A 26,435-nucleotide genomic window follows, 5' to 3' on the forward strand; every position below is an offset into this window, starting at 1 on the left:
CTGCAATAAAATATGACTTTATTGAATCGCTTTTTAGACCTATTTTTCCAGAAGTGCCTGTACTTATTCAGGTTGCTATATGACTAAAGCATTAAACATATAAAAGTACTCTGTTAACCCGTTTTATCGGCCATGACAGAAATTCCTTTGACAGTAATTGCAACCAAAAATATTTATTTACAAAATGAATGAATAAACATTGAAAATGCTATTAGAACAATAATTAAAGCATTCCATCAGCAGATGGATGAGTGTCCAAACAATGCTTGTAGAATCTCGTTTTGCTAGTAGAAATGAAGGATGCAGGGATTCAAGTCAACTCCAACAAACTGGTTTTAGAGGTTCTGGAAGGACTATCATAATTCAATTCAAAAATACTTTATTAATCCGAAAGGAAATTAAATGTTGTTGTAGCTCATTATGAGGGTTTCTTCAAAGAGCCGTTGTAGATGCTGATGGCTGTGGGCAGGAAGGATCTCCTGTAGCGCTCCATCTTACAGCAGATCTGAAGAAACCTCTGACTGAAGACACTCTGTTAAATCTGTAAATCTGAATTATCTAGATCTGCAAAGCAGCAAAAGATGACAAGCAAAAGAAGCCTTGCTGAACTGTGTGAACAGAAACATGCATACCTGCAAGTTCAGTTCTGACATTAAAGGCCTTGTTTGTTGTCATCATTATAGTTGGGTTTTATTGCTCTTAAAGTATAAATGAATAACTGCTAATAGCTGGAAAAGAGACCAATGCATTCATATTTCATGCAAAATATTGCCTGTTAATACCTGCTAATTAACCTGTTAATACTTCTATATAGGTGTTTCAACTTTATTATTATTTAACAGCTACTCTTTACACAACTGACTGAAAAAGAGCTGAATACATTTTCAATATAGATCCCTAAAAGTAGTTCGCCCTAATGTGCATTCTTAAAAAAATAACTAATTTAAGATTTAGGATCTAAGTAAGATACAAAAAAGTCAGATACTCTAAAAGCAATCATCTCCATTTTACACACTTTGCTCTTGCAAAATAAAATATTTTGCAAACATCAATAAGGAATGATGACTGATTGTAAGGTTACATGTTCTGTAAAAAAAACAATTGTCTTGTAAAAGGGATTTATTTTTCAGAAAGTAAAATAAGTCTGTTTTTCAGGTCAGGACCAGGACATTTGCATGTAAAAGACTAATCATAACAGGTTCCTGTTGTGTAAACTACAGAAAGCAGAAGTACACTTTTATATCTCTCTGTGAGTTTCTGTCACAATCGAGACTTCACTGGGAAAGCCCCAAAAACCGAAACTAAGAACAGCTGTGGCCTCCCGTCCAGACCAGAACGAAACACAGTGTTTATAAACCTTGGAGACTCAGGAGTTGTCCTGTATGTCATTGGAAGTGGAAGCTGTATGCAGTAGAACAACAAAGACAAGCATGCATCAAAATACAGCCCAACCTAATTCTGGCTTAAGTACTAAATGCTAAAGCATTTCAAAACCAGCAGCAGTTATGGACACATCAGAATAATGCATCTTTTACAATGCCAAATATACTAGCAAACTAAACCATGAGGGACCAGAGCACTTTCTACATCACAATCTCATTTAATCCTCCACAGGTTTACCATCTCTACCTCAACAGGTCTGAAATAATTTAATAAAGGTTTTAATTGTTCTGAAAAAATTGACAAAACTGAAAAAACAATGTGCAGTTTTATTTGGTGATTTGACTTAGGTTTTTAATACTATTTATCCTCAACTTTCTGTAAAGACATAAAAATGTTTTAGGAGTCAGTCAAATAACCTTAACCTGATAAGCCCTGAAGGGGTTTAGAGCAATTTCCACCTGAAATTACATACCTGAAATAAATCAAGTGTAGCTTCACAGTTATAAGGTTTACATGCAAACATTTGGTACCTGTGTAAAGGTAAGACATAAAAGAATATCTTTTAAGTGCAACCACTATTGTAACTGTTGCTATGTCTGATTTATTTGTGATTAAACAAAACAAAACAAAAAAATCAAAAACAGGCATCCCTCTGCTTGTTCAGAAGTTATTTATCTGACAAAACCAAGTGTGTCCTTTCAGAAAATTATAGGAGTTCACCATGGCACAATTTTAGTCCCATTTGTATCCTCTGTTTATCTAAATTAGCTGGGACAGATACTAATAGCAACCAAAATATATTTGAACGCTGATGATGCAGTTGTTTATACAGTGAAAGGCTCTTGAAATCATGCTGTAGAACCTTGGCTAGAAATGTTTCTGCGTAATTCTGCTGAAATCTAAACTGGTTTTAAATTTAAAGACATCTAAATTTAAAGAAGGAGTCACTGATGATGGCAATCGAATAATCAAGTGCATTTGATTTGCAGAACCTGAATGATACTTTCCCTCTAAAATCCTATGGAAGCAGTATTTGTACTCTGAGAGTATCAGGACTCTACCAATATAGTCACTTTATTTAGAAATCTGGCTAGATGAAATATTTGTCTTTGATGTTCATGTTGTTTTAAATCTTAAACCTTAATTGGATTGTTTTATTTGATCTGAAAAAACTGTTTTCCCTTTGCTACAAGAATGAAGTGTACAATATTATTCTTTCTCTGTTGTAGGACCATGGTACCATCCAGCAGGTCTTTTTAATTACGGAAAATACATGTGTTTGTTACTGGTAGTTTAAAAAAAATACAGATTCTCCACCACAGCTCTCCCCAAATTTCATGAAGTAGCAGAGAAAGTGCCTAGTGAGCAGAGTTTTCTGCAGATGTATGGAGCATGAAGTTGCGCTGTGCTGCACCTCCAAACTTCTGTTGCTGCAAACAGCTGGTCAGCTGGCTGAAAGAAGGCTAGGGTACTTTTCCCTTGCTTGCGAAAAAGGAAAGGAAATATTTTTGGTTGTACTCGTACTCGTCGTCTTCCGCTTATCCGGGACCGAGTCGCAGGGGCAGCAGACTGAGCAGAGACACCCAGACGTCCCTCTCCTCAGACACCTCCTCCAGCCCCTCCGGGGGGAACCCAAGGCGTTCCCAGGCCAGTCGAGAGACATAGTCCCTCCAGCGTGTCCTGGGCCGTCCCCTGGGCCTCCTCCCGGTGGAAGGTGCGTGGAACACCTCCCGAGGAAGGCGTCCAGGAGGCATCCGGTATAGATGCCCGAGCCACCTCAACTGGCTCCTCTTGATGTGGAGGAGCAGCAGCTCTACTCCGAGCCCCTCCCGGATGGCCGAGCTCCTCACCCTGTCTCTAAGGGAGTGCCCGGCCACCCTACGGAGGAAGCTCATTTTAGCCGCTTGTATCCGGGATCTCGTTCTTTCGGTCATGACCCAAAGTTCATGGCCAAAGGTGAGGCTAGGAACGTAGACCGACCGGTAAATTGAGAGCTTTGCTTTTCGGCTCAGCTCTCTCTTCACCACAACGGACCGGCACAGCGACCCCATTACTGTGGCAGCCGCACCGATCCGTTTGTCAATCTCCCGCTCTATTCTTCCCTCAGTTGTGAACAAGACCCCGGCATACTTGAGGCAGGAACTCCCCTCCAACCTGAAGAGGACAAGCCACCCTTTTCCAGTTGAGTACCATGGCCTCGGACTTGGAGGAGCTGATCTTCATCCCTGCTGCTTCACACTCGGCTGAGAAGCGCCACAGCGTATGCTGTAGGTCTTGGCTAGAGGGGGCCAGGAGGACCACGTCATCTGCAAAAAGAAGAGACAAAATCCACTGGTCCCCAAACCAGACCCCTTCCGGCCCTTGGCTGTGCCTAGAAATCCTGTCCATAAAAGTTATGAACAGGACCGGTGACAAAGGGCAGCCCTGCCAGAGTCCAACATGCACCGGGAACAGGTCCGACTTAGTGCCGGCAATGCGGACCAAACTCCTGCTCTGCTCGTACAGGGACCGGATAGCCCCTAATAAAGGGCCCCCGATTCCATACTCCTGGAGCACCCCCCACAGGGCATCACGAGGGACACAGTCGAATGCTTTCTCCAGGTCCACAAAACACAAGTGAACCGGTTGGGCAAACTCCCATGAACTCTCGAGTACCCTGTAGAGGGTATAGAGCTGGTCCAGTGTTCCACGGCCAGGACGAAAACCACACTGCTCCTCCTGAAGCTGAGGTTCGACTATCGGCGGGACTCTCCTCTCCAATATCCTGGCGTAGGCCTTACCAGAGAGGCTGAGGAGTGTGATCCCGCTGTAGTTGGAACACACCCTCCGGTCACCACCCCAGTCTGCCAGTCCAGAGGCACTGTCCCCGACCGCCACGCAATGTTGAAGAGGCGTGTCAACCATGACAGCCCCACAACATCCAGAGATTTGAGGTACTCAGGGCGGATCTCATCCGCCCTCGAAGCCTTGCCGCCGCGAAGCTGTTTGACCACCTGGGTGACTTCAGCCTGGGTGATGAAAGAGTCCAACCCTGAGTCCCCAGCCTCTGTTTATAGTGGGGGTGGGAGGCTGCTGACCACTGCTTCCCCCTCCTGAGGCATCGGACGGTTTGCCAGAATTGCTTCGATGCTAACCAGTAGCCCTTCTCCATGGCCTCACCGAACTCCTCCCAGGCCCAAGTTTTTGCCTCTGCCACAGCCCGGGCAGCTTGAGGCCAACCGCAGCATGGCCTCACGGTACCCGTCAGTCGCCTCGGGAGTCCCACAAGCCAACCACAGCCGATAGGACTCCTTCAGCTTGACAGCATCTCTTACTGCCGGTGTCCACCACCGGGTTCTGGGATTGCCGCCGCGACAGGCACTGCAGTCCTTACGGCCGCAGCTATGAGCAGCAGCATCGACAATAGATGCAGAGAACATGGTCCACTTGGACTCTATGTCTCCAACATCCCCCGGAATCTGGTCAAAGCTCTCCCGGAGGTGGGAGTTGAATACATCCCTGGCCGAGGGCTCCGTCAGGCGTTCCCTGCAGACCCTCACGATGCACTTGGGCCTGCCAAGTCTGTCCGGCTTTCTCCTCCTCCAGCGGATCCAACTCACCACCATGTAGGGATCCGTGGACAGCTCAGCCCCTCTCTTCATCCGAGTGCCCAAAACATGCGGCCGAAGGTCTGATGATACGACAACAAAGTCGATCATTGACCTCCTGCCTAGGGTGTCCTGGTGCCAAGTGCACTGATGGACACCCTTGTGTTTGAACATGGTGTTTATTATGGACAATCTGTGACTAGCACAGAAGTCCAATAACAAAACAACATTTGGATTCAGATCGGGGAGGCCATTCCTCCCAATCACGCCTCTCCAGGTGTCACTGTAGTTTCCCACGTGGGCGTTGAAGTCCCCCAGCAGAATAATGGAGTCCCCGGGAGGGGCACTATCCAGCACCCCCGACAGGGACACCAAGAAGGCCGGGTACTCCACACTACTGCTCGGCCCGTAGGCCGAGACGACAGTCAGTGACCTATCCCCAACCCGAAGGCGCAGGGATGCGACCCTCTCATCCACTGGGGTTAACCCCAACACGAGACGGCTGAGCTGGGGGGCAACAAGCAAACCCACACCAGCCCGCCGCCTCTCCCCGTGGGCCACTCCAGAGTAGGAGAGAGTCCAACCCCTCTCAAGGAGATGGGTTCCAGAGCCTACGCTGTGCGTGGAGGAGAGCCCGACTACTTCTAGTCGATATCTCTCGACCTCCCGCACAAGCTCAGGCTCCTTCCCCCCCAGCGAGTTGACATTCCACGTCCCTAGAGCCAGCCTAAGCATCCGGGGATCGGGCCGCTGAGGTCTCCACTTTCGTCCGCCACCCAATCCTCTTTGCACCGGTCCCTCACGGTTCCCCCTGCAGGTGGTGAGCCCACTGGGGGATGGCCTCGTGTCTCTCGTTCGGGCTTGGCCCGGCCGGGTCCCGCGAGGAGCAACCCAGCCACCAGGCGCTCTCCGGCGAGTCCCGACCCCAGGCCTGGCTCCAGGGTGGGACCCCAGCTCCGCCATTCCAGGTGATGTCACGTGCCTCAATATATTAGTCCTCATGAAGGACTCTTGAACCGCTCTTTGTCTGACCTGTCACCTAGAGCCTGTTTGCCATGGGAGACGCTACCAGGGGCATTTAAGCCCCAGACAACATAGCCTCTAGGATCATTTGAGCACTCAAAATGAGTGCTTTTTGGTTGTATAATTTAAATTTTTCTATTTTAAATCAGTGTAATTAGATCACTTTGTGCCTTTTGTCTTATTTTGTTGTGCAATTAGCATGATACTGTGAAACCATGGTATTTTTAAAATAGGCTGTCATATGGTAAAAATCTCACACTAAAAATAAACTGAACCCGGCAGATAATTCAGCTCTGTAAATAATCCAAGCTCATAACTGTCCTGTACACAAATCTTTAGGAAGCATCTCTTTGAATTAGAGAAGCAAAATGCATACGTTAATATGTACTGTAAAAACTTTGTTGGGTGCAACCGAACCAGCAGCTTTCTGGCTTTATCTTTCAAGCACATCATTAGCAAAAAGAATCAGTTCTCTTTCGAAAACCTGTTAAAACAAAACTGGGTCCTTAGACATGCTGCCTAAGGACATAATAGCTGGTAGTTAACCATCTCCATGTCATCCTTTCTATGAAAGAGAAGGAAAATTGTTTTTGAAGTGTCACTTTCAAAGCATAACAACATTCTGCAGACCCCTCCATGAGAAAATGGAGGACAAGAGACAGGAACCACATTGAGACGCCATCTGTTGTTGGCCAACACTGCAGAAAATGTGCCAAACTGCAGACGCAGACAGACGCATATAAACACCCACACTATAAGGAAAAAATGGTAAACAGGAGAGGAGCAGAGACAATCATAGCACAGCATATGGCAAAGCAGGACTTTAAAAAGATGAGAATATAAGTAATTAAAGCTGAAGTTTAAATTAACAAGTTGGGTAGTTGCTTGTAATTAAAAATAAGAATGCAACAACTATTATCAACCATTCTAAACAATATTACATAATGTATTATTCATTATTAGGGCTGTAAAAATATCTATAATATTTATTGATAGTTATTTTATTGTTAATGCAGAGGCTGTGAGCTGTGAGATTAATAGTTCACCAGAGAGCCGATAGGCCTTTTTTTAAAAGGTATTGTGATTTTTTTTTTTTAACACATGTACGCAGTAGATGAGATCTAAAGAAATAAAAAAGAAAAAACAACATATTTTAGTAGTATTTATTAATCCACTTAAGACTATTGATGCCAAACCGCTTCTAACTGTTGATGCGTGTTCCACACACACAGAGGATCGTATTGGAAACTATTTGAGCTGTCAGTGTCTGAACGACTTCCAGTTTTGATTTTACTGTTTTTGAAATAGAGATGGACCAGAATAAACTGCACTGAACCTTGTATTTTAGGTCAGTTTTAAACTCTGTTTTTGAAAATGGCAGCATCAACAGAATAATCTGCATACATGAGACTGGAAAGGTTACTATTACTATTATGCCCAATTATACCTACTGTTGCTACTTTGCTTTATATCTAAATTTATATCAGAATCAGAAAAGCTTTATTGCCAAGTACGTTTTTGGAGATACAAGGAATTTGTTTTGGCGTAGTCAGTGCAATACAATACAAATTAAACAGTATAAACATATCTACAATATAATATAAATATATGTGCACACTATTGTTATATGCTGTATTCAAACTAACAAGCTACTTGATTTAGGCACCAAGATGCAGCAAACATCTAGGTGCCACATATCACGGCTCACCTTCAGTGAAGCCCGTGCATTGACAGGTCAGGGTTGATTTGGCAGCAAATCTGCCACCAACACAGTATTAAGCAGGTGGTCAGATGTAAATTGGCACTCTACATGTTTTATACTTCCTGGCTGGCATTTTTTAGCAAGGCTCGATTAAAGGTTTCAGTAGCTGCGACCAAACTGAGCCACTGTTTTCGGAAGCTGATTGGCATCTTCCTGCTTGGTGTTAAAGTTTTTTTTTATGAACTGATTTCTTTGCAAGGTACAGTTCTGCAGTGTATTTATTCTTCAGAAGGTACAGCTCTGTCTTCCAGTCTTTTCTTTAAAAACCTTTATCCAATTATTCAGCTAGCAGATCAGCTGCAACAGATGTGTGTTCGGTCCTGGAAAATTGCACTGGATTTTTTTCTGGATTTCTGTCTTTCATCTCCCAAGGGGGTTGTTTAAGTGACCCACAAACTAAAACTTAAGCTTTAATGAAAGCTGTGAATTATTTCAAAAGCTGAAAATATGACTTCAATTATTCAATTAAATAGATTTTTCAGGAAAAATATTTCGTTCCAGTTGTGTTTATTCGCCTGTGTGTAAACATGGAAAAAACATGCACTGCAGAAGAATGTGTCTCCAATAGTATTTTGGTATTTTCACATTATATTTTGATTATGGGCTGCACAGTGATGCAGTGAATGCTAGGGATAGTCACAAATGGATGGATTTTTATTATTTTGTGTTGTGATTTATGGTTTTGTCCGATTTGGCAATCCATATACAGTTCATCTTTTACTTTTCAGATTCCTTTTGCTTGTGTTCTGTATTTTCAGTATTTTCATGTATTTAGATTCTGATTGGAGTTTTAGTCTTCAGGTTCTGCTTTTCTCTGTAGACTTTGGTTCATGTTTTATTTGGAAACCTGCCTTCATTGGGGCCTGGTCCTGTTTGCTCCCTGTTTTTCCTGTTGCTACGTTTCTTCATCACTTTTTGGTTGGTATCTTGATTCATTCTCGTGTTGGTTTGTGTTCTGTGTCTGGTTTGCATACTTTTTGATTTTTGTATTTATTCTTTAAATCATTCATTTTCCCGTAGCCCTTATATTCCTGCTTCTCGATGTTGCATTGCATCAGTTAATCACCCACCTGGCTCCGATTATGCTAATTACACCCTGAATATATATTTACTGTATTTTCTTTTCAGGTCTTTAGGTCTTTGTCAGATCGTTCGTTAAGTTAATATCTGCGCCTGCTATTGCTAAGGTCTTCTTGTTGCTTCTGCTGGGGACCTCTTGATTTTTGTGGTTTTGCTGTGAACTCTGGTTTTTGTCTCTCTTCTTCAGTTTTCATCGAAAACTTTCTATTTTATCTGCCTACCTATTTCAATCTAAATTAGATCTGATTAGATATCCATAAAATAAATGTTGGACACCTTAATATGAGTTAGACCTTTCAGCATCGTCTCATGTAGTCTATATTTATATTAATTCTGACTCATGATATCCGCCACATGCCAACAAGTCTTCTCTCAAACTGTGAAAGGCCTCCCTGCCATGCAGAAGTAAGCCAATATTTAAGTAAATCAGACTCACAGGTTCTAACTTCAAAATGATCAAGATTCTGATTAGTAGCCGTAAAATAAATCATGAGGCTTTGGCTGAAGAAGGTGTGGTTAAATAAATTTTGCACCCAAGACTTTGCTTGTCTGATTCTGAGGAGGTCCGTCGTCCCGGAAAAAGAAGAGAAGAGAGTTTTTGTTAGGCTGCAGATCCTAAGTCAAAAAGTTCAACCTTTTCTAAGATGCTACTGAAACGTTCTTCTCGGGGGCATCTGCAGCCATTTTCAACAAATTAGACTATTATTGAAAGTTAATTTATTTTAGTACCTCAATCAACTAAGTGAAACACATATTGCTTACTTATAGGTTATTTTCAAAAGGTACTTTTAATCTGACAAACAAGCCTCATCAAAACACAGTCTAATTAAATGAACATGACCATAAGTCTTTCAGACTGGAAGCTTTATGAGAATGAGATGTCTAAATTAAAATGTCCAACTTGATTGCTTCACATGAGTTGTCCTACAGGGTCATGATGTGCTGAACCTGATGGATGTAGCCAGCACATACAGTGTAGACAAGATGTATCCAGAACGTGTTGGCAGTACTTCGCTTTTTCCACATTTTATATGCTCATCTGTTTCCGTAAAGGCTCCCATAGAGTTGGGCGTACTGTGAGCGTTGCCGATGTTTGAGGTCTCATAGTTGAGCACACAAATTTCCTACATTTCTCAGATTTTCTGCCATGGTGTCATCAAACAAAGAGGAAGAGCTCAATTGCCTTGTGGCTTTGGAAAAACAAAAAGAAAAGAATATGGTATATAAGGCCATAAAACCAGACTAAGAACAAATACACCTGTCAGTGCAGCACAGAAGGTGGCAGTAACACGTGCATCCATCGACTGGTTGCTAAGAGCAGTGTGTCACATATAAAACAGTTCAATGTGGAAACTTTTTCCCACCAAGCAGTTTATTGTGACTCGGACATCCATCAGTAACTGGGTGGCTCTACTTCAGTTTCTAAGCTATGACTGTTTCAGGATTTTGTAACCAGAAATATTTTAAAAAAGAAAGAGTAGCCTTCTTTCAGCCACCTGATCGGCAGTGGTCGATAACAGGGAGAAAACTCTTGTCATTCTAACACTTCCTCTGGCATCTTAATAAAAGAACTATAAACCATAGGGACTGTATTTTAACACCTCTTAAAGCTATCAGTAATCAGCAGGTCATTTGTTTTCAATCATGTTAAATGTTTGTCTGCATGAGTGGAGTTCCTCTCATAGCCCCAAAACACACATTAGGTACTGTAGGAGTGTTTGTGTGAATAGTTGTCTTATATGTTTCCTTGTTGGCCCTGTGATGATACGTCCAGGGTCTTTCCTGCACCTCCAATAATGTCCACCTATTAATATACAAGCTCAGGTACCTGCAAGCAATCCCACAGTCTGGTTTATTTAAAAAAAGCTATGATTTCTCATAGTTTGAAAAAGTGGCAAAAATGTCCCTTCGAGGCTAAAGTGCTCTGACAAAGCATTAACCACTGGGTTTCAGCATGACTTCGTCTGGTGAAATTCTCCTTGCAGATGACCGCGCAACTTTTATATCATTTGTGTGGCAGCATACTGGGGCACCAACTGAAAAACAAACGGTGGAAGACAATTGCCTGCAACAAAACATGGCCATACACCTCGGTTAGCTAACAAAGCTATAGTTAGCATCCAAGCTGCAGCTCCTGAATTGGCACTAAAGTAAAGGTCTTTTTTTTTTATTATTTGATCTGTAAAAACAGAAACAAGACTGATTTTAATGGCAGTTTGACCTTAGGACTTCCTCAGACTAGCATGAAAAATTAAAGTCATGTTTAACCTGGAGTACATTATTCCACCCTGATTTTCTGTAAAACAGTTTCTGATTTTGTTTCAAAACTTTCATGTTTTTTTTAGGAAAAAGAAAAGGTGATTAATTTTTTTATCTCGATAGCTGAATGCATTGTTAAATATTTGGAATAACTTGTCCTCTATAGTAATTCTTGTTAAGTGGTTTATTCCCGCTGTACATTATTAACCATTGAATATATGATTACAATGCAAATAATAACTTAAATATCAAAATGCTGTACAAAATCAGGACATACAAGAAGTTGGTGTAGACACTACTTACAGCATACAGATATAAATAAAATCATACAAAAGAGGCACTTAAGAATATCAGAGAAACCTGCACACACACAATACTGTATGTTTACGTGTTCATTTCACAAAACGTTGACATATTGTGGAGTCCATGTTATCATACAATCTACCTAAAAAGGTACTTTTACAATTATATTAGATAGACTTGGCTGAAGAGTGATGTTGAAACCTTGTCAGCTGTTCGTAAAGGAAGAAAATTTGATTAAGTCAGGAAGAACAGCTTAACCCCCACCCCCTACAAAAATGCCTGTTTCACACCTTGCATGGCTTTTAGTTTCACAGATTTCTATCTATTGCAAGCAGAAAAAAAACGTTCATTAATTACATTAAACTTGCCTCTAAGGTAAACAACCTTAACATCTTAGAGGCCTTTACTGCAGGACTCTACATACTACTACCTTTTTCCAAGTTTAATTATTAGAATATTTGTGCAAGATTATTATTTATTTGAGAGAAATGAGCATCTGCAGCTCTACAAACTTAGCCCTAAAGGAGTCAACGTCAAATTCACAGGCTAAAAACATGGTCAAAATCTACGCATGAGGTTGGAGTTCACGGTTCCACATGAAGGTAAATTATGGCAAAGGCTACACAAGTTGAACAGGTGTTGAATTCATGATGTGAAACAGTTCAGGGAAACCTGTAGTGTATCGACTCAGGAAGACACAGATTGTCAAAAACATTAAACATACATGCCACCTGTTCGTTCACAACAACTTCACTCGCAATCCACTTTTACAGTATTTTTGTTTTTAATTAGGAACAGAAGGCTTAAAGATGACATTACAACCTCTAGAGCCTGCGCTAATAACATCTTTCTGTTGTTGCCAATGAAAACTGTAAAAAATAATTTCAATAAAAGTTCTGAGCTCGATCTAGGACGAGAAACAGCAACACAAACAAGAACTAACAGCATCCTCAACACTTATCCTCACCCTTAATAGACGTGTGTAAAAAACATTTACAGTATAAGTCAATTTTAATATAATATTTAATATAAGTACATTTGCAGAAAAATTAACTTTAAGGAAAAACTTAACTGGTACCGCACTTACTAGCACCTCCAACAACTCATATTATGTATTTTACTTTTCTCAAGCATCAATCCAAGACTTCCTGTTTACTCGGAGTTTAAATATGACGAACACAACGGACAATTTCTCTTAGCCACTATTCAAATGGGAAAGATAAGAGAACATGCTAATAAAGTCAGGCAGATGAAAGTCAGAATATGTCAACATGCCCAGACCTAAAGCCAGAGCAATAAGTAACAAGTTCAAAACAACTGGAACTGTGATAAAGAAGACTTGAAAAGGACCCGAGTTCATCACCAGCACACACTACAAAGCTCTCTGTTAGAGAACTGGAGCAAAGATCTGCCATCTTGGGAGGTTACCAAATTGCCATAGCAACCATTAGATGCCATCTACATGGCAACCAGTTGCTTGGGAACCAAAAAAAAAACGTTTCTGTCCTACCATCACAAATGTAAACTTGTGGAATTTGCCATTTGCTACTTGGAATTTAATTATAATTTTTTGCTATGGTCAGATGAGACTAAGATGAAGCGTTTCTGCAACAAACACTCCAGGTGGGTTTGAAATAAAACGGGATGACATCCTGAAAAAGACCCTCACACACATTGTCAAGTATGGTGGAGGATCTGTAATGCTTTGGGCTTTTCTCTCTTCCAAGGGCCTTAGGAAGCTTAAAGTTACAGTGCAATGCATCATGAAATACTGCACCATGTTTAAGAAAAACCTGTTGGGAGCTGCCAAAAGAGATATGGCCACAACAACAGAAAAATAAATAACTTCATTCAGACCATACTCCTAAATGAATAAATTTGGTACCCTTTGATCAAGTAAAAAACAATTATCTTATTGTGGGATTTTTTTCCCCACACTCAAGCCAAACGTTGGATATTTCTATATTTTAAAGTGTGACATTATGCTGCTGCTGCAACAAAAAAAACGTATTTGAGGGTTTTTACAAATCTTTACCAGAAATGACAATAAAGCATGGAGGGCGAAGTAATCCTGCATTCCATTAACCTCGGCAGTCGGAACTGGGAAGTCGGAGTTTACGTCATCTCCGAGTTGTAGAATTTCACACTTTCCTGCTTGGTTTTATTCGTATTGCTAGCAACTGTAACAGCAGTCTTATGATGATGACAAAAACACTTTTCTACGTAGTATTTCCTGCATGTTAAAAGCGTTAAAACATCTCGTCTTATAAACACTGAAAAGTTGTACGTGTACAAAGGGCTAAATGCTGCATAAATAATAAAGAACTGCTAAAAACAGTCAAAGTAAGAATGTTTTACAAATGATGAAAGTAGCAGCTATCTTGAATCCTGAGAGGCAAACTATATATAAACTGTGTTCCATGTCAGTGATATCTTTCATTAAAAAATGTGATTACACACTTGAAACTTTTTTTTAAAATAATTTAAGAACCCAATAAAGACCATATCGAGTTTTATACACATAAAATCTAGACCAAAAGGAGGGTGTACTTTCTTTTCACCGTGTCTGTATGTCACCACAAGCCTTTCGATTCCTAATTATTTTCCAAAAAATAACTAAAAGGTTTTATTTCTTACTCTTCAGCTGAAACAGTACAAATCACAGATTAGATACACATTTGTGTCTGCTATCAACACAAAAATGAGGCTTTAGGTCAATCTAAAAAAAAAATGGTTTCAAAGTATTGCTTACCAGTTACTCGTCTTTTCCCAAGATCAATAAATAAATCATTATGTAAGGCAAACATCCACCCTGTGTTTTTGTTTTTTTAAAAGTGCAGTCCTTTTGACAAAAGTTATTTAATCCTTCTCTCCACTGGTTTGGATGGTTTTGGAACATCGCTGAAAACAAAGATTAGCCTAACAAAGAAATTATAATCCTTATTATATGTAATCTGTTTTGCAATGAATTTCTAAGCCCTTAACCTGAATTGATTTTAATCCCATGTTTATAAGTTTAAGTATTTTTCATTGTTTTCAGGGTTTGAGTATCTTATATATAACACAGGCCAACTCCGCTTGAAAGGAACAAGCCTAGCTGAACTCACTCCTCTCTCTTCTCCCACTAATGAGCATCAGTGGCTCTTGCAATCCAGCCTCATAAGAACTAAGGTCGGGAAGGCCCTTTATACCTCCTCCAACCAGGTCCTGGCACAGTATGGCATCATGGGAAGACACATTGATCCTGCTACTTGCAGAGGCGGTATTATCCTCCACCCTCCTGTGTTGCTCCGGTGTGGGAGCAGGAGCTCTGATCCCACTGCTCCCAGCGCCGATGCTGCCACCAGCTCCCTTCTTAGGCGGCGGTCCCCAAAGGAAGGCGTGGGCAGGTCTGTAGTGCTGGCGAGCAAAATGGAGCAATCGGCGCCGCGTGGCCGGCAGGCGGATGGTGTAGACGAAGTACTCCAGCACGCTGTGCTGCATGTTAGGGAGGGTGCTGTTGCACAGCGACTCTTCCAGGAACAGGCGAACCAGCGGGGCCTTAAAGGCCTCGTAGCCAAGCTCACCCAAGGACTTCAGGATGCGAGTGATCCTTAGGTAGTTGTGGTGGGATCTGAAATTAAACAAAGCCGGAGGTGAAAATGAAAATTCTGATGGATTAAAACATGCAAATGGAGAGCATATTTCTTCCTGTTTGTTTATTGTTTCTTCAATAGAAGGTATGCCTGCCTCAGTGCTTCTGTTTTCAAATGTGTTCAAATGAGCCAATGATGGAGCTAATGCTGTTAATAACTTGGTGTACTGCTATCGTTTTCATTTCAGATAGAAAGTAATCCAGACTCAGTGCTTCTGTGTTCAAATGTGTCTCCTTCTGACTGACTGACTGAAAGTATTATAAATCAGAGTTAAAAGGATAACAAAATAAAAAGTCCATGAATGAATGGATGGTTAAAATGATGAACATGATATGTTGCATTATGTTAACTCGGCATCCTTTATCTAAAACCAGCATCAAGAGCGCTCTGGTTGCAGCGGTTCATTTTCAGAAATCCAGATATTTATCATGTAGATAAGGCTTCAGTATTTACTGGTGTTTTTAATGGTTGCTTGACCCTATTTGACCTTAATAAAACACATTTTCTCTCAGAGAGAATATGTTTCAAAGAACTAATAGCTGTGTGTTACAGTCCGTGAAACAACTTGTTGACTTAAAACATTACTGCTTCGCATTTGGCTGCTGATAGGGGAGCAATTAAGTTGCAGTGGAATTAGAATAATTACTTTCCTAAAAGACTGAAACGTGGCAAACTGCAAGCAAACAACAGGTTTTCCACACAAATTCAGCCATTTATCATCCAATGGCTGCTGCACAGTGTGCTATGTGCATGAGTGGGCTTACTCATTAAGGTGTTGGAAGCGTTCCTGCCAGTTGGGGGCCCGAGCGACGTTACCGCTTTTATCCAGCAGTTTGATGCCATAAAAATCCAACATCACGGAATAGGCCGCCAAGAACCTCCGCTTTGCTTCCCGAGTGCTTTGGAATTCCTAATGGGTTTAAAGACAGCAGGTAAGAGGAAAACAGTTCCTGTTCAAGAGCACCTTTCCTTTCCAGAAGGACAGTAATAGATAGATAAACACTAGACAGGGCAAAGGTTACTTTGTGTCACCTGCAACGTTGTTCTGTCTCTGACCAAATAAGCATGAATTAATGAAAAAGCAGATACTAGGGCAGAGATGACACATCATTTTATTTCAGAGCACCTTAATGAAACAAAACCCGGGTTCTAATGGTACACGTGCTACTTACTTTAATCTCATCCTGAGTCAGTTCATGTGCGTAGAAGTTGAGCCCTTGTTCTCTTAATGGGAACAGCCTGGGACACGAGGGGAAAGGAGAAGAAAATCCAGGTTAGAACAAATGGTGAGATGGCGATTACTTAGGGAATAATACTGATAATTAGTTGAAGTGCCACTTCTCAGCACTAGAATAGAATAGAATAGAACTTTATTCATCCCACACTGGGAAATTCCCTTGTAAACAACAGCACTTAAATATAAATCCACACAAGTACAGAAAAAATATTGGAATAATTTATAAAAAAGAGACCAAAATATAAGAGATTTAAAAAAATGCAGTATGTGCAGAAAAATGTTGACTTTTCTACACAGCTATATATGCATGATAATAAAACATTCCTTGTTAAGGTGGCTAGAGGAAGCTCATCTTTTAAAATAACAAATTCTAACATTCACGTCCCACAGATTAAACTACATTAATCCATAATCCCCCACTTATAAATTCTGAACCCTAATGTGAAGTAGATCATGTTAATTTATCCACTAGGTTCTTTTAAAATGACTTTTAAAATGTTAATAGGCGATATGATTCAGTTTTGTGCACAAAGGCGGTAGAATAAACCCATTCTTGAGTAGCGTGGACCATTTTGGAGAACCTTGAACTTAATCAAATTGTTACCTGACCTGACAAAGCACAGGTCAATGCAACAACATTAAACGGTTTTATTTTCAAGACCGAACAGCCGCTCCAAACTGAGATAATTTTAAGACAAACTTTTCTCATTCTAAAGTAAAAAGGTGTATTTCCGAACCTTTAAAACCAACTAACCGAGTTGTGTCTGCACACCTGGTTCTGTTGGCACCTTGCAGGAGCCTGCTGCCGGCAGGGAATGGGTCAAAGTAATGAAGCCGCAACATCAGCTTCCCTCTCCAAGCGCCTTACAGGTAACCATAGCAGAAATAACAGCACAGAAGCCGTTTTAAACTAAATTCAATATTTATTGGTTGGCTTATTTTATTTATTTTTACATCTGTTTGATTCTCTTTTTGGATTGTGTTCACAGATACTGTATATTGACATGGCTAAATTCCTACTAAAGCTACTCTCATTCATTTTAAATTTCTGTTGTCAGTTAGGAAAACAATCTGTTTCATTTGTATTTGGGAGCTGGAATCTTTGGGCTTCAGATTATAAAAGTCAATTTCAACAACCTCAAAGGTAGGTTTACAAAGACCTTCCTCCCTAACTTCTTTTAAAATCCAACATGGCTACAAAATGAAAAAGGAGAAGTGGCTTCTCATTAAGGCAGTCACCAATCATACTTCTGGTGACTGCCAACAGTACTACTCTTGTAGTGAAGTTAGCGTTACAGAGATTAGACAAATGCAGAGTAAAACATTATCTTCATCTGTTGCTAGCATGGTCATAAGCACAACAATTAGCAAATATAACTGGTTTTCAGCCACACAATTGGAACATGGTTAAGTTAACTGGAACATTATTCCCAGATCTAAATGACAAATTCAGAGGTAAATTGGATGCAGAATATAGTAGAACCACAAAGGGTGCTTACACGACTACTCATTTCACATTTGATGGTTAATGCATAGGCCTTTAATATTTTCAATAAGTTCCCTAAAAGATGTGAGCATTCTGAACAACAACAACAACCCAGTCATGCTACAGCGAATAACAAAATCCTGCCTGCCAGATGAAATATCTCTTCTTGACAAGTAATGGCTTGGTCCAAAAATGACTGTTTACAGCAGCTGTTCACTGCCAAACAGAACAGGGTTTAAGGTCGCCTGAGAGAGTCAGGATCAGGTTCAGAACTTCCACAATAAAAAACAGTCTCTTTAAATTTATGTAAATAACATCTGCACAGATGAAAATGTGCTCATTGTATCGCATTAATGCACAACACTAGTCAACGTTATGCAGAGTCTGTGAGGCTGCAGAGATGTTCTATATTGCATTAAGGGTTTGGGAAATGCTGCAGATTATTAACTTTTTGTACTTCCCTACTCACCACTGAATATAGGTGTGATTGTGCTCCAGTTTGTCATAGTCGCCTCTCCACTTTGAAAGAATCTCCTCAATGTAAATACCTAAAAAGAGAAAGAGGATTAGTAACTGTTGCACATGTTTATGCATCACTCATGTTTCTGCTGTGACCCCATGTCAGTCCACTAATCTGCTGGGCTTTTAACCTTTAACCAAACAAAATTCAATAGAGCCAGCATCACTTCAGGGCATACTGTTCAGGATCTTACCATCAGGTACCAGGGGGATCTTATTCATGTAGAAGCGCAGGTTTCGATACTCGTTGGGCTGTCGGGACTTTCTGTAGTTCTGTACAGACAAACGCGGAACGAACACATCAACACAGGATATCTACATGCATATGTATGTGTAGAAAGAAGAAAGGAAAATATGTTCTACACATTTTTGGGAACAGGCATGGGTGTATGAATGTACCGGATAGCTGTGACGGTATTTGTAGAGATCCCTGGCAGCATAAAAACTCCTCTTCATCTTAGGAGCAGACTCTGGGGAGTCAGTCAGCTGAATGAGGAAGATGAAAAGGAAGACAATGAATAAAGTAGACCAAATGAAAAAAGACAGTTAATAGAAAAAGGTTCAAATTGCAGGTCCAGAATAAAACACATAAATCATCCTGTGTGACAACAGATGGAGTGTAGCTCTTGTATGCCGGTCAAATGATTTAAAAGCATTTGCTCTCTTTTGAGGTCAAGTGCTGCCATCATTCATTCAATTCTCAACAGCAAAGGAGGCCAACTCACATCAGGGCCGCACTGCAGGCCCTACAAAGGGATCCTGCATGTTGATCATGCATGTATTTAACACACATGATCAACATGCATTAAATTAATTACTCATTTAATTGAAATCTGTTTATACACTGCAAATGTAAGACTGCAAATCATCAAGAAGGGACTTAAAAAAGACATGGTAGTATATTAAAGAGACTGTCAACCCATACCTGACATAATATACATAATATAAAGATATTAAAAAAAGGTTTGGTATTTAGCAAACAGAAATGATTCCAGTCATTCATATATATATATATATATATATATATACATATATACAGTATCAAGTGTTAGTTGCATAGTTGCTGCCATTAACTTGCTTTTCCCATGTAAAGCCAGTGGCACAGTGTCAATGTTTCGGTCCCCCGGCAGGTTAAGGCAGGTAACCACTTAATCTGAGGCAGGTTCTGGAGGTCTCTACCTGTGAAGACTGTCTTTTTGCTCTCCACAGTCACTCTATGCTTTAATTGTTTGAGATGAAAATTCAGTGCTGCTGGTTGCCTTAGACAACATTCTACTGCAATCGCATGTTCCGGTGAATCTGTATTGAACTGTATTGTACATGCATGCATATTTGGACGGTAAAGTGCCTTGAAGCTATATAAATTACTTGAATATAAGCCGTATCCCAGTGCAAGCACAAGTCTAAGCAACCTTTAGAAACAAAGAAGCCACACTGATTGTTCCTCACTGACTGAGATGATCACTCTATGACTGCCCAACTAGTACCACGGTTACATTTAAATTATTATTTTGCCAATTGAAGTTTGCCCTCAGCTTGGCCTTGTCAGAAGACAGTGCACTGCTGACGGGACACACGGTACCGCGTCGTAACCCTCCTATAACCCCTCCGTCTGTCAGCGCATTCATCGCCTCCATGTACCTGCAGAGCAGCGTCGCCGCTGTGTCCCGCGGCCCGCTCGCTCTCCGCCGGGCTGACGGAGTCGGACATGCCGCTGTCATCTTCAACCATTGCCTCATCGCACTCCGAGTCCGATCCCCACGTCGAGTCGCATTCCTCAACGGTGCTCGGCTCCTTGAAACGCCAGCTGCCCACCAGGTTTCCCATTTACAACACATGCAACTTCTGCCCTCTGTTATTGCCCTTCTGTCTGGACAGGACGCTACATCGTTGTGTTCGCTGCTGCCTCGGTTCAGGAGCTTCAGTGCGGAGCTTTTAAACGGCACAAAAAGGGGGAAATTCCACATCAGCAGCTATGATGCGCGTTTCGGTATGGGGGGTGATTAGTGTCGCTGAGAGGAAGGAGGAGGTCTTAAAGCCACAGACATCACCAACCGATGTGTGAGAGAGAGGGCCAAGAAAAACAAATAGGTTCTAGTGTATGGAGCACTACAAGGCAGAAATCCAATAAATAGGACATTAAATATGTATTTATTATGTGAGAATTTAAGGAATTTTGAAATAAATACAATAAATGTGTGATATATATTTATTTGTGTATCTTGATACTCATTTAATAAATTCAGGTTTCCATTACTGACCTTCACATGTAATAAATTATACGTGGTTTTAACAATCACCCGACCTCGCTAACAGCAACTCATTGAAAGAAAATCTGATTAATTCTAATAAGTGGTCAAAAAATTTATTATATTTTTGTATAAATATATACATCAACAAAAACAATAATAACAACTGAATCAACATTAGCTCATAAAAGACCAGGCAGAAGAAAACCTATAAATTCCTGCCCATTTCACTTTTTACATATAATCAAGATCTATCCATTCCTTGCACAACAAAGTAATGTACAACTCTTTCCACATTAGATAGTACAATTAAAGACACATTTGCCTATACACCATTTCAGGTTATTGACAGTTTGGCTCACAATCAAAACCAGAAAGTATAACTTACCTCCTTGTGTCACCCCTCTGATTGATCTGTGGACTACTGAAGATAAGGCTTTTAAACCTTAAAACACTGTACCAACTATACAGCATAGTGGTGGCAGCATCATGCTGTGAGACTGTTTCACTGCCACTGGCATTGCACATAGTGGATAGAATGATGAATGAGGAGGACTACTCCTTCAACTTGATTTTAAATCAGCAGCTAAATTGTTAACTTAAACACAACTGGATCTAACAAGATAATGATTCATACCACTTGTCAAAACTGGTTTTGGAATGGAGAAATCAGGCTAACATTAATCCTGTTGAGTAACATCAACGCAATTGATATGTTGTGGACTATGCTTAAAAGAAAGGTCCAGGGCATGAAACCAGCTAATTTAAGAAAACTCTACCATGTCCACCATCAAGAGAGGTCAAATATCCAGGCAGAATTATGCCAAAAGCTTGTTGATGGCTGCAAAAAGCACATGGTTGAGGGGTACTTTGCTAAAAGACGTCTATACCCACTTATCCTTGCAGGGTTTTGGGAGGGTTTTTGCGTATCTCCATTGATCATTCATCAAGACTCAGGATTCAACCTTGACAGGTCACCAGTCTTTCACAGGGCAACACTGAGACACACAGAACAAATAACCCTGCACACACACACACACACACACACACACACGCACGCACTTTTACACAATTAACGTAACCGTCATGTTTTTAGACTGTAGTAGGAAGCTGGAGTACCTGGAGAGAACCATAGCATGCATGGGGAGAACATGACAACGCTATTCAAAAAGACCCCGGGCCAGGACTTAAACCCAGGACTTTCTTGCTGCAGGGCAACAGTGCTACCAACTACGCCAAAGGGCAGCCTGCTAAAAAACATGAAACCAAATATTAGTGGGGGTGTATGTATATATTTTAGGCTTTCAGAATATTTTTGACCCTGTGCAATCTAGAGCAAAAGCAACAGTAAATTCAAGATTATGCAACAAGCTCTTATTCTTAAAAATCATTGAAGTTGTTTGTTGTTCAATCATTTCACCCAGAAAAAAAGGATGCTTCAAATGCATCATTAAAAGCCTAATATCAATGTGACATTCATGGCCACAACGATTAGAAGTAAACATCTGACTGACACTGTGTCCTTGAAGTCATAAAGATAAACACAGCTTGGGGTGTTCCATATCAAACACATTGTGTGTTAGTAGTTGTATGTCACAATAACTACGCATGAAGGGATAGTTTATTAAAAGTAAGATTCTGTTAAAAGGTTTTAAACAGCTAATATTGAAAACTAATTCATCTTTATCATGTAAAAATCCAACTTATTAAGCTTTGGAGCCTAAAGCTGACAGCAAGTCCAAGAAGGTTCAAAACCAAAAATGGATTACTACCATTTCAATTAACAGAAAATCTGAAAAATGTCACAGCAGATATTGAAATGTAATTATAATTTCTTTCTGCCAGATTGCTACTCTGACCAGAAACACTTATTCTGTTCTCAGCAGGCGCTCTACTGGGAAAGTCAATCGTGTTGCACCAACTGCTGCCTTAATTTCTAGTGTAAATAATCATGGGCCTCCATATAAATACCCATCTAATACAAACATGACGATGGTTTATAGATTCATAAAACAGTGTTAACAGAAAGAGCTGTGTTTTGAGATAGTAATTAAACATTTCTTAAAATTGTGTACAGCAATCTTTAACACTTTAAAATTACTTAAAGTTGTAAGAATTCCTTCTGGATGCTTTCTCTACCTGAAAGGGACACTAGAGCAGAACCTAAAACCTCTCTAGTGACAATCTCTTTTGAGCTGGGCCTCTTTAGATCCCTTAGAGAAAAACTGGACGGTCTTACTGGAGAGATGTCTAACTAGAGGATCAGGTTCTCCATAACCCAACTTCAGTGAAAGTCAGTGGATTTCTGGATAGAAATCAGACTTTTTGAATTAACCTTGAAAAGCACACCAGAGCTCAGCCTAGCTAACAGTTTTTCTGCTGTTGAGCCTGTATTTTGGCTAACCAGTACGCTAGAATGAGGGCCCATCTGTAGGTGAGACTGTGGTGCTTGGCAGAATGAACAAAACCTGTAACATTGACATGACTTTGACCATACGGTCTGTCTGGCTCCCCTGCTGCGGTTTCAGAAGCTGCTGTGATGAGAGAAACTAAGTCAGAAACTGACGTCAGGGTAAAAACTTTGTTCTAGAAAGAAAAGTCAGAAACTTGCGGGAAATCAAGTGAAACTTGGGATTGAGATAGTCGAGACTTGATTAACCCTAGAGTGTGATCAAAGTAGTTTCTGTTGTGTGAGCAAATACAGGAAATGGAGCTTTAGCAGTTTTGTTTTTGTGACAGGATAGAAAATTTGATCTGATGACACTTAGACACAGTAGAGTGCAGTAAATTTTCCTGACATGCTTCACATTTATCGACAGGTTTTCTTTTTTCATTTTTACAAATGGTGGTTTTGAGAAGTGTCTATGGCTTTGTTGTGAAATTCAGAATGTCTTTCATTTAATTAGATGGCAAATAGTGTGGATGTTTTGCTTCCAATAATCTATAGCAAAAGTAATCTATTTATACAGTTGTACTAGAGTGCTTACTTATCAGATCAAGAGGTCACTGGGTTGTGTTGCTTTAGGAAACAAATAATATTGCTTTAGTTTTGATGGAGAAATGGAGAAAGCTCCAAAGATTTGGGTGCACCTAAGAAAACCCGTGCACTAACCTAATCATCAGTTTGTTGTGCTTACTCTTTGTTTCTAATACAACTGGTTTCAGAAATTCTGCTTAGTGAAATAATTTTTTTTTTTGGTCAAGTGAAACTAGCTGTTAAAATAAGCTCTGACAGGAAGGCAACAATTCACAAGGTGTAACAACTTAAGAGGTCAGTTAAATGCAACAAAGGGTTTAGTAAACATTATATGTAGATATTAAGTAAGCATTTTTTAAAACATGTCCTATAGGCTTTGTTTTTTCAAGGTAGTCCTTTCCTAAGGTAAATTTATTGAACAAATGCAGCTTGTCCAATTATACAGTGTAGAAACACTATTCAAAGTTTAAATGGGCCATAAAAAGTTTAACTATAACTGGATGAACTGGCATTTAGGCATCTTTTATGTCTTTTACACAGAGACTAGTTTAAGTTTTATGATTTGTCTTTAGATTTTACTACAGAATATTCAGCTTAGATAGTGATATTATAGACTTTAGACTTTAAGCCTGTGAAAGACGTAAAAACATCTTGAAATATGCAGGTCCAGTGCCGTTTACTATTTTATCTTTATTTATTTAATCTCTGCATCCTTAAGTGACAGGATTAATATGATCTTTGTTATATTCCTCAGACAGAAAAAGGCTAATCTATGGACCACCTTTATGTTTATAACAAATGAAAGACTCAAAATTGTATCCAATATTTTTGACAATATTTCAGCAGTGAATCACAGTCATCTAGAGAAATAGTTAAATTATCATTCTGTTGTTTTAGTTTAGCTGGTCCAATTTCCATTTATATTTTGGATGCATTTAGTAGGAGGACTTTTTGAGGAATCAAACTCTTTACAGCGCTCACACAAGTCTAGAAATTTCTGAGCCATTTTGTAAAGCAACAGGCATGTGCAGCTGTAAATTATCTGCATAAAAATGAAAGGTTACCCCAGATGATCGAAGAATCTAACCTCATAATGCCAAACACAAAGAAAATAGTAGTGGACCCAATACAGATCCCTGAGGTACTCCATGGCTACTGAGAACAGAATGTCTTATTATACATTACACGGTGAGATCTTTCTAACAGGTAAGATCTTAACCACTAAAGCTCCTAACCTGAGATACCAAAATAAATCTGAAGTCTTTCAAGCAAAGTACCGTGGTCTACTGTATCAAAAGCAGACGTAAGATGCAGCATCAATAAAACAGATGCAGACCCTACAGCCAGTAGTTAATCATTCATCACTATTGTGCAGTTAAGATGTTAAATGGCTGAATATCTAAGCTGCAACCACTTTCCCATCAACGTTTGATAAAAATGGAATAGGTCTATAGTTCGTTAAGCAGTCAGCATCCAGGCAAGGCTTCTTCAGTAACTGTTTAACTACAACATTATTAAAACAGCCTGGGGAAAGTGAAGAACTCAAAATATACAAGACATAGGAATTCAAAGTAGACCATAGCTCTTAAAAAGGCAAGATGGAAGTGGATCCATGGAGCAACTTGTGCTTCAACCCTCCATAACAACCTTTGTGAAAGTGGACAGAAAAATGGGCTTGAACCCTCTCAAAGTTAGCCCTGCATTAATCAGTGTCCAAAATTCAAAACCTGAATTAATGTTGAAAAAACAAAAGGAACCAAAGTTCCAAAAATAATTCAAGCTAATAATAAAAGTTGTTTAAAATGGCAATATTGTGGTTAAAAGTTGTTAAATCTAAGGGATACATTATCTTCAGCTTGGCTTGTTTTAATGAATAATTAATCAATATGTAATATGTCATGTTTTTCAGTTCTTTTGAAAATAAAGTTATCTAATTTTAAGATTTGACAAGGACAGGATACGTATTAAAATGTCTTTATGAGTAAAATGTATAAAATGAGAGGATTACTTATATTTTAGCATGATTTTAAGCAATTAAGCAACTACAGATAAAGTCTCTTAATTCTAATGTATAATGTATCAGAAGATAATTAAAAAGATTTGGTCTTTACCGGCTTCTAACATCTAGCTGTTAGGGTCATTTATGACACAATGATGAAGTCAAATTGCAAAAGGTTTTGTGTCGAAACTAAGTACTGCCTTGATGCTTCCATATGATTTAAGATGGCAAATAACAGCAAGGTGCTGTGAGTCAAATGCATTGATTAATTTATTAGAGTTATCACCTCTATGAAAGACACATTTAGTCAGTTTGCTGGTCTGCCTCAAAGTGCAAAACTCCTAAACTCCATCTCAGACTCTTCAGGCCACAACTAGCATGTTACATGTTAAAGTTCATCGTAGAACAATTAGAAAAAGACTAAATAAGTATGGGTTATTTGAAGGAGATGAACATAAAAGTCTCTTCTTTCTCTAAAATAACTGTGACAACATTACTTGTGTGATTTTTTTTTTTTGTTTAATTGTGATGTTGCATCTGAATGAACCACAAGACTAATGAAACAATGTCCTTTGGACAGATGATATAATATAAGATGTTTGGCCGTTATGCAGGGAGTATATCAAAGAATATTGAGTCAAACATGAGGCTATCTGTCCGTCAGCTTAAGCTTGGCCCAACAGGACAATGATCCCAAACACAGCAGCAACTCTGCAACAGAACGACTAAAAAAGAGAAATCAAAGAAGTATATGTTGTTGCTGCAACAGGTGGGTGTGCAAGTTGTTGAAATAAGGGGTTTATTTAGTTTTTGCACACACAGCTTAGTGTGAAATCTTTTGTGTGTATTACAGTTGAGGTTAAATCATTTTGGAACCTGGTAAAGACAAGATAATTTTTACCCTGTCCTGATTCATAAAGAACTACCAGTGAAAGA

At 39.8% G+C, this 26,435-nt stretch overlaps 1 protein-coding gene across 1 annotated transcript; it reads right to left on the reverse strand.

The window, feature by feature from the left end:
- Positions 1-11,263: 11,263 nt before the first annotated feature.
- Positions 11,264-20,276, reverse strand: ogfrl1 (opioid growth factor receptor-like 1). The gene is made up of 7 exons (XM_047350656.1): positions 19,916-20,276; positions 18,674-18,760; positions 18,469-18,547; positions 18,225-18,303; positions 16,205-16,271; positions 15,797-15,942; positions 11,264-15,010 (listed from the first exon to the last, which is right to left on the reverse strand). Exons 1-7 carry the CDS (start codon positions 20,099-20,101, stop codon positions 14,491-14,493), a joined length of 1,164 nt encoding a protein of 387 aa, XP_047206612.1. The 5' UTR covers positions 20,102-20,276; the 3' UTR covers positions 11,264-14,490.
- Between the last annotated feature and the right edge of the window lie 6,159 nt (positions 20,277-26,435).

The sequence above is a fragment of the Girardinichthys multiradiatus genome, chromosome 22 (assembly GCF_021462225.1).
Source record: "Girardinichthys multiradiatus isolate DD_20200921_A chromosome 22, DD_fGirMul_XY1, whole genome shotgun sequence".
In the NCBI taxonomy this organism is placed as follows: domain Eukaryota; kingdom Metazoa; phylum Chordata; class Actinopteri; order Cyprinodontiformes; family Goodeidae; genus Girardinichthys; species Girardinichthys multiradiatus.

Coding starts and splice junctions, on each gene's coding strand:
- ogfrl1 (XM_047350656.1), bottom strand. CDS start 20,101: ATGGGAAACCTGGTGGGCAGCTGGCGTTTCAAGGAGCCGAGCACCGTT. Junction 18,761..19,915: donor GCGGCGACGCTGCTCTGCAG/GTACATGGAGGC, acceptor TTCCTCATTCAG/CTGACTGACTCCCCAGAGTC. Junction 18,548..18,673: donor AATACCGTCACAGCTATCCG/GTACATTCATAC, acceptor TTGTCTGTACAG/AACTACAGAAAGTCCCGACA.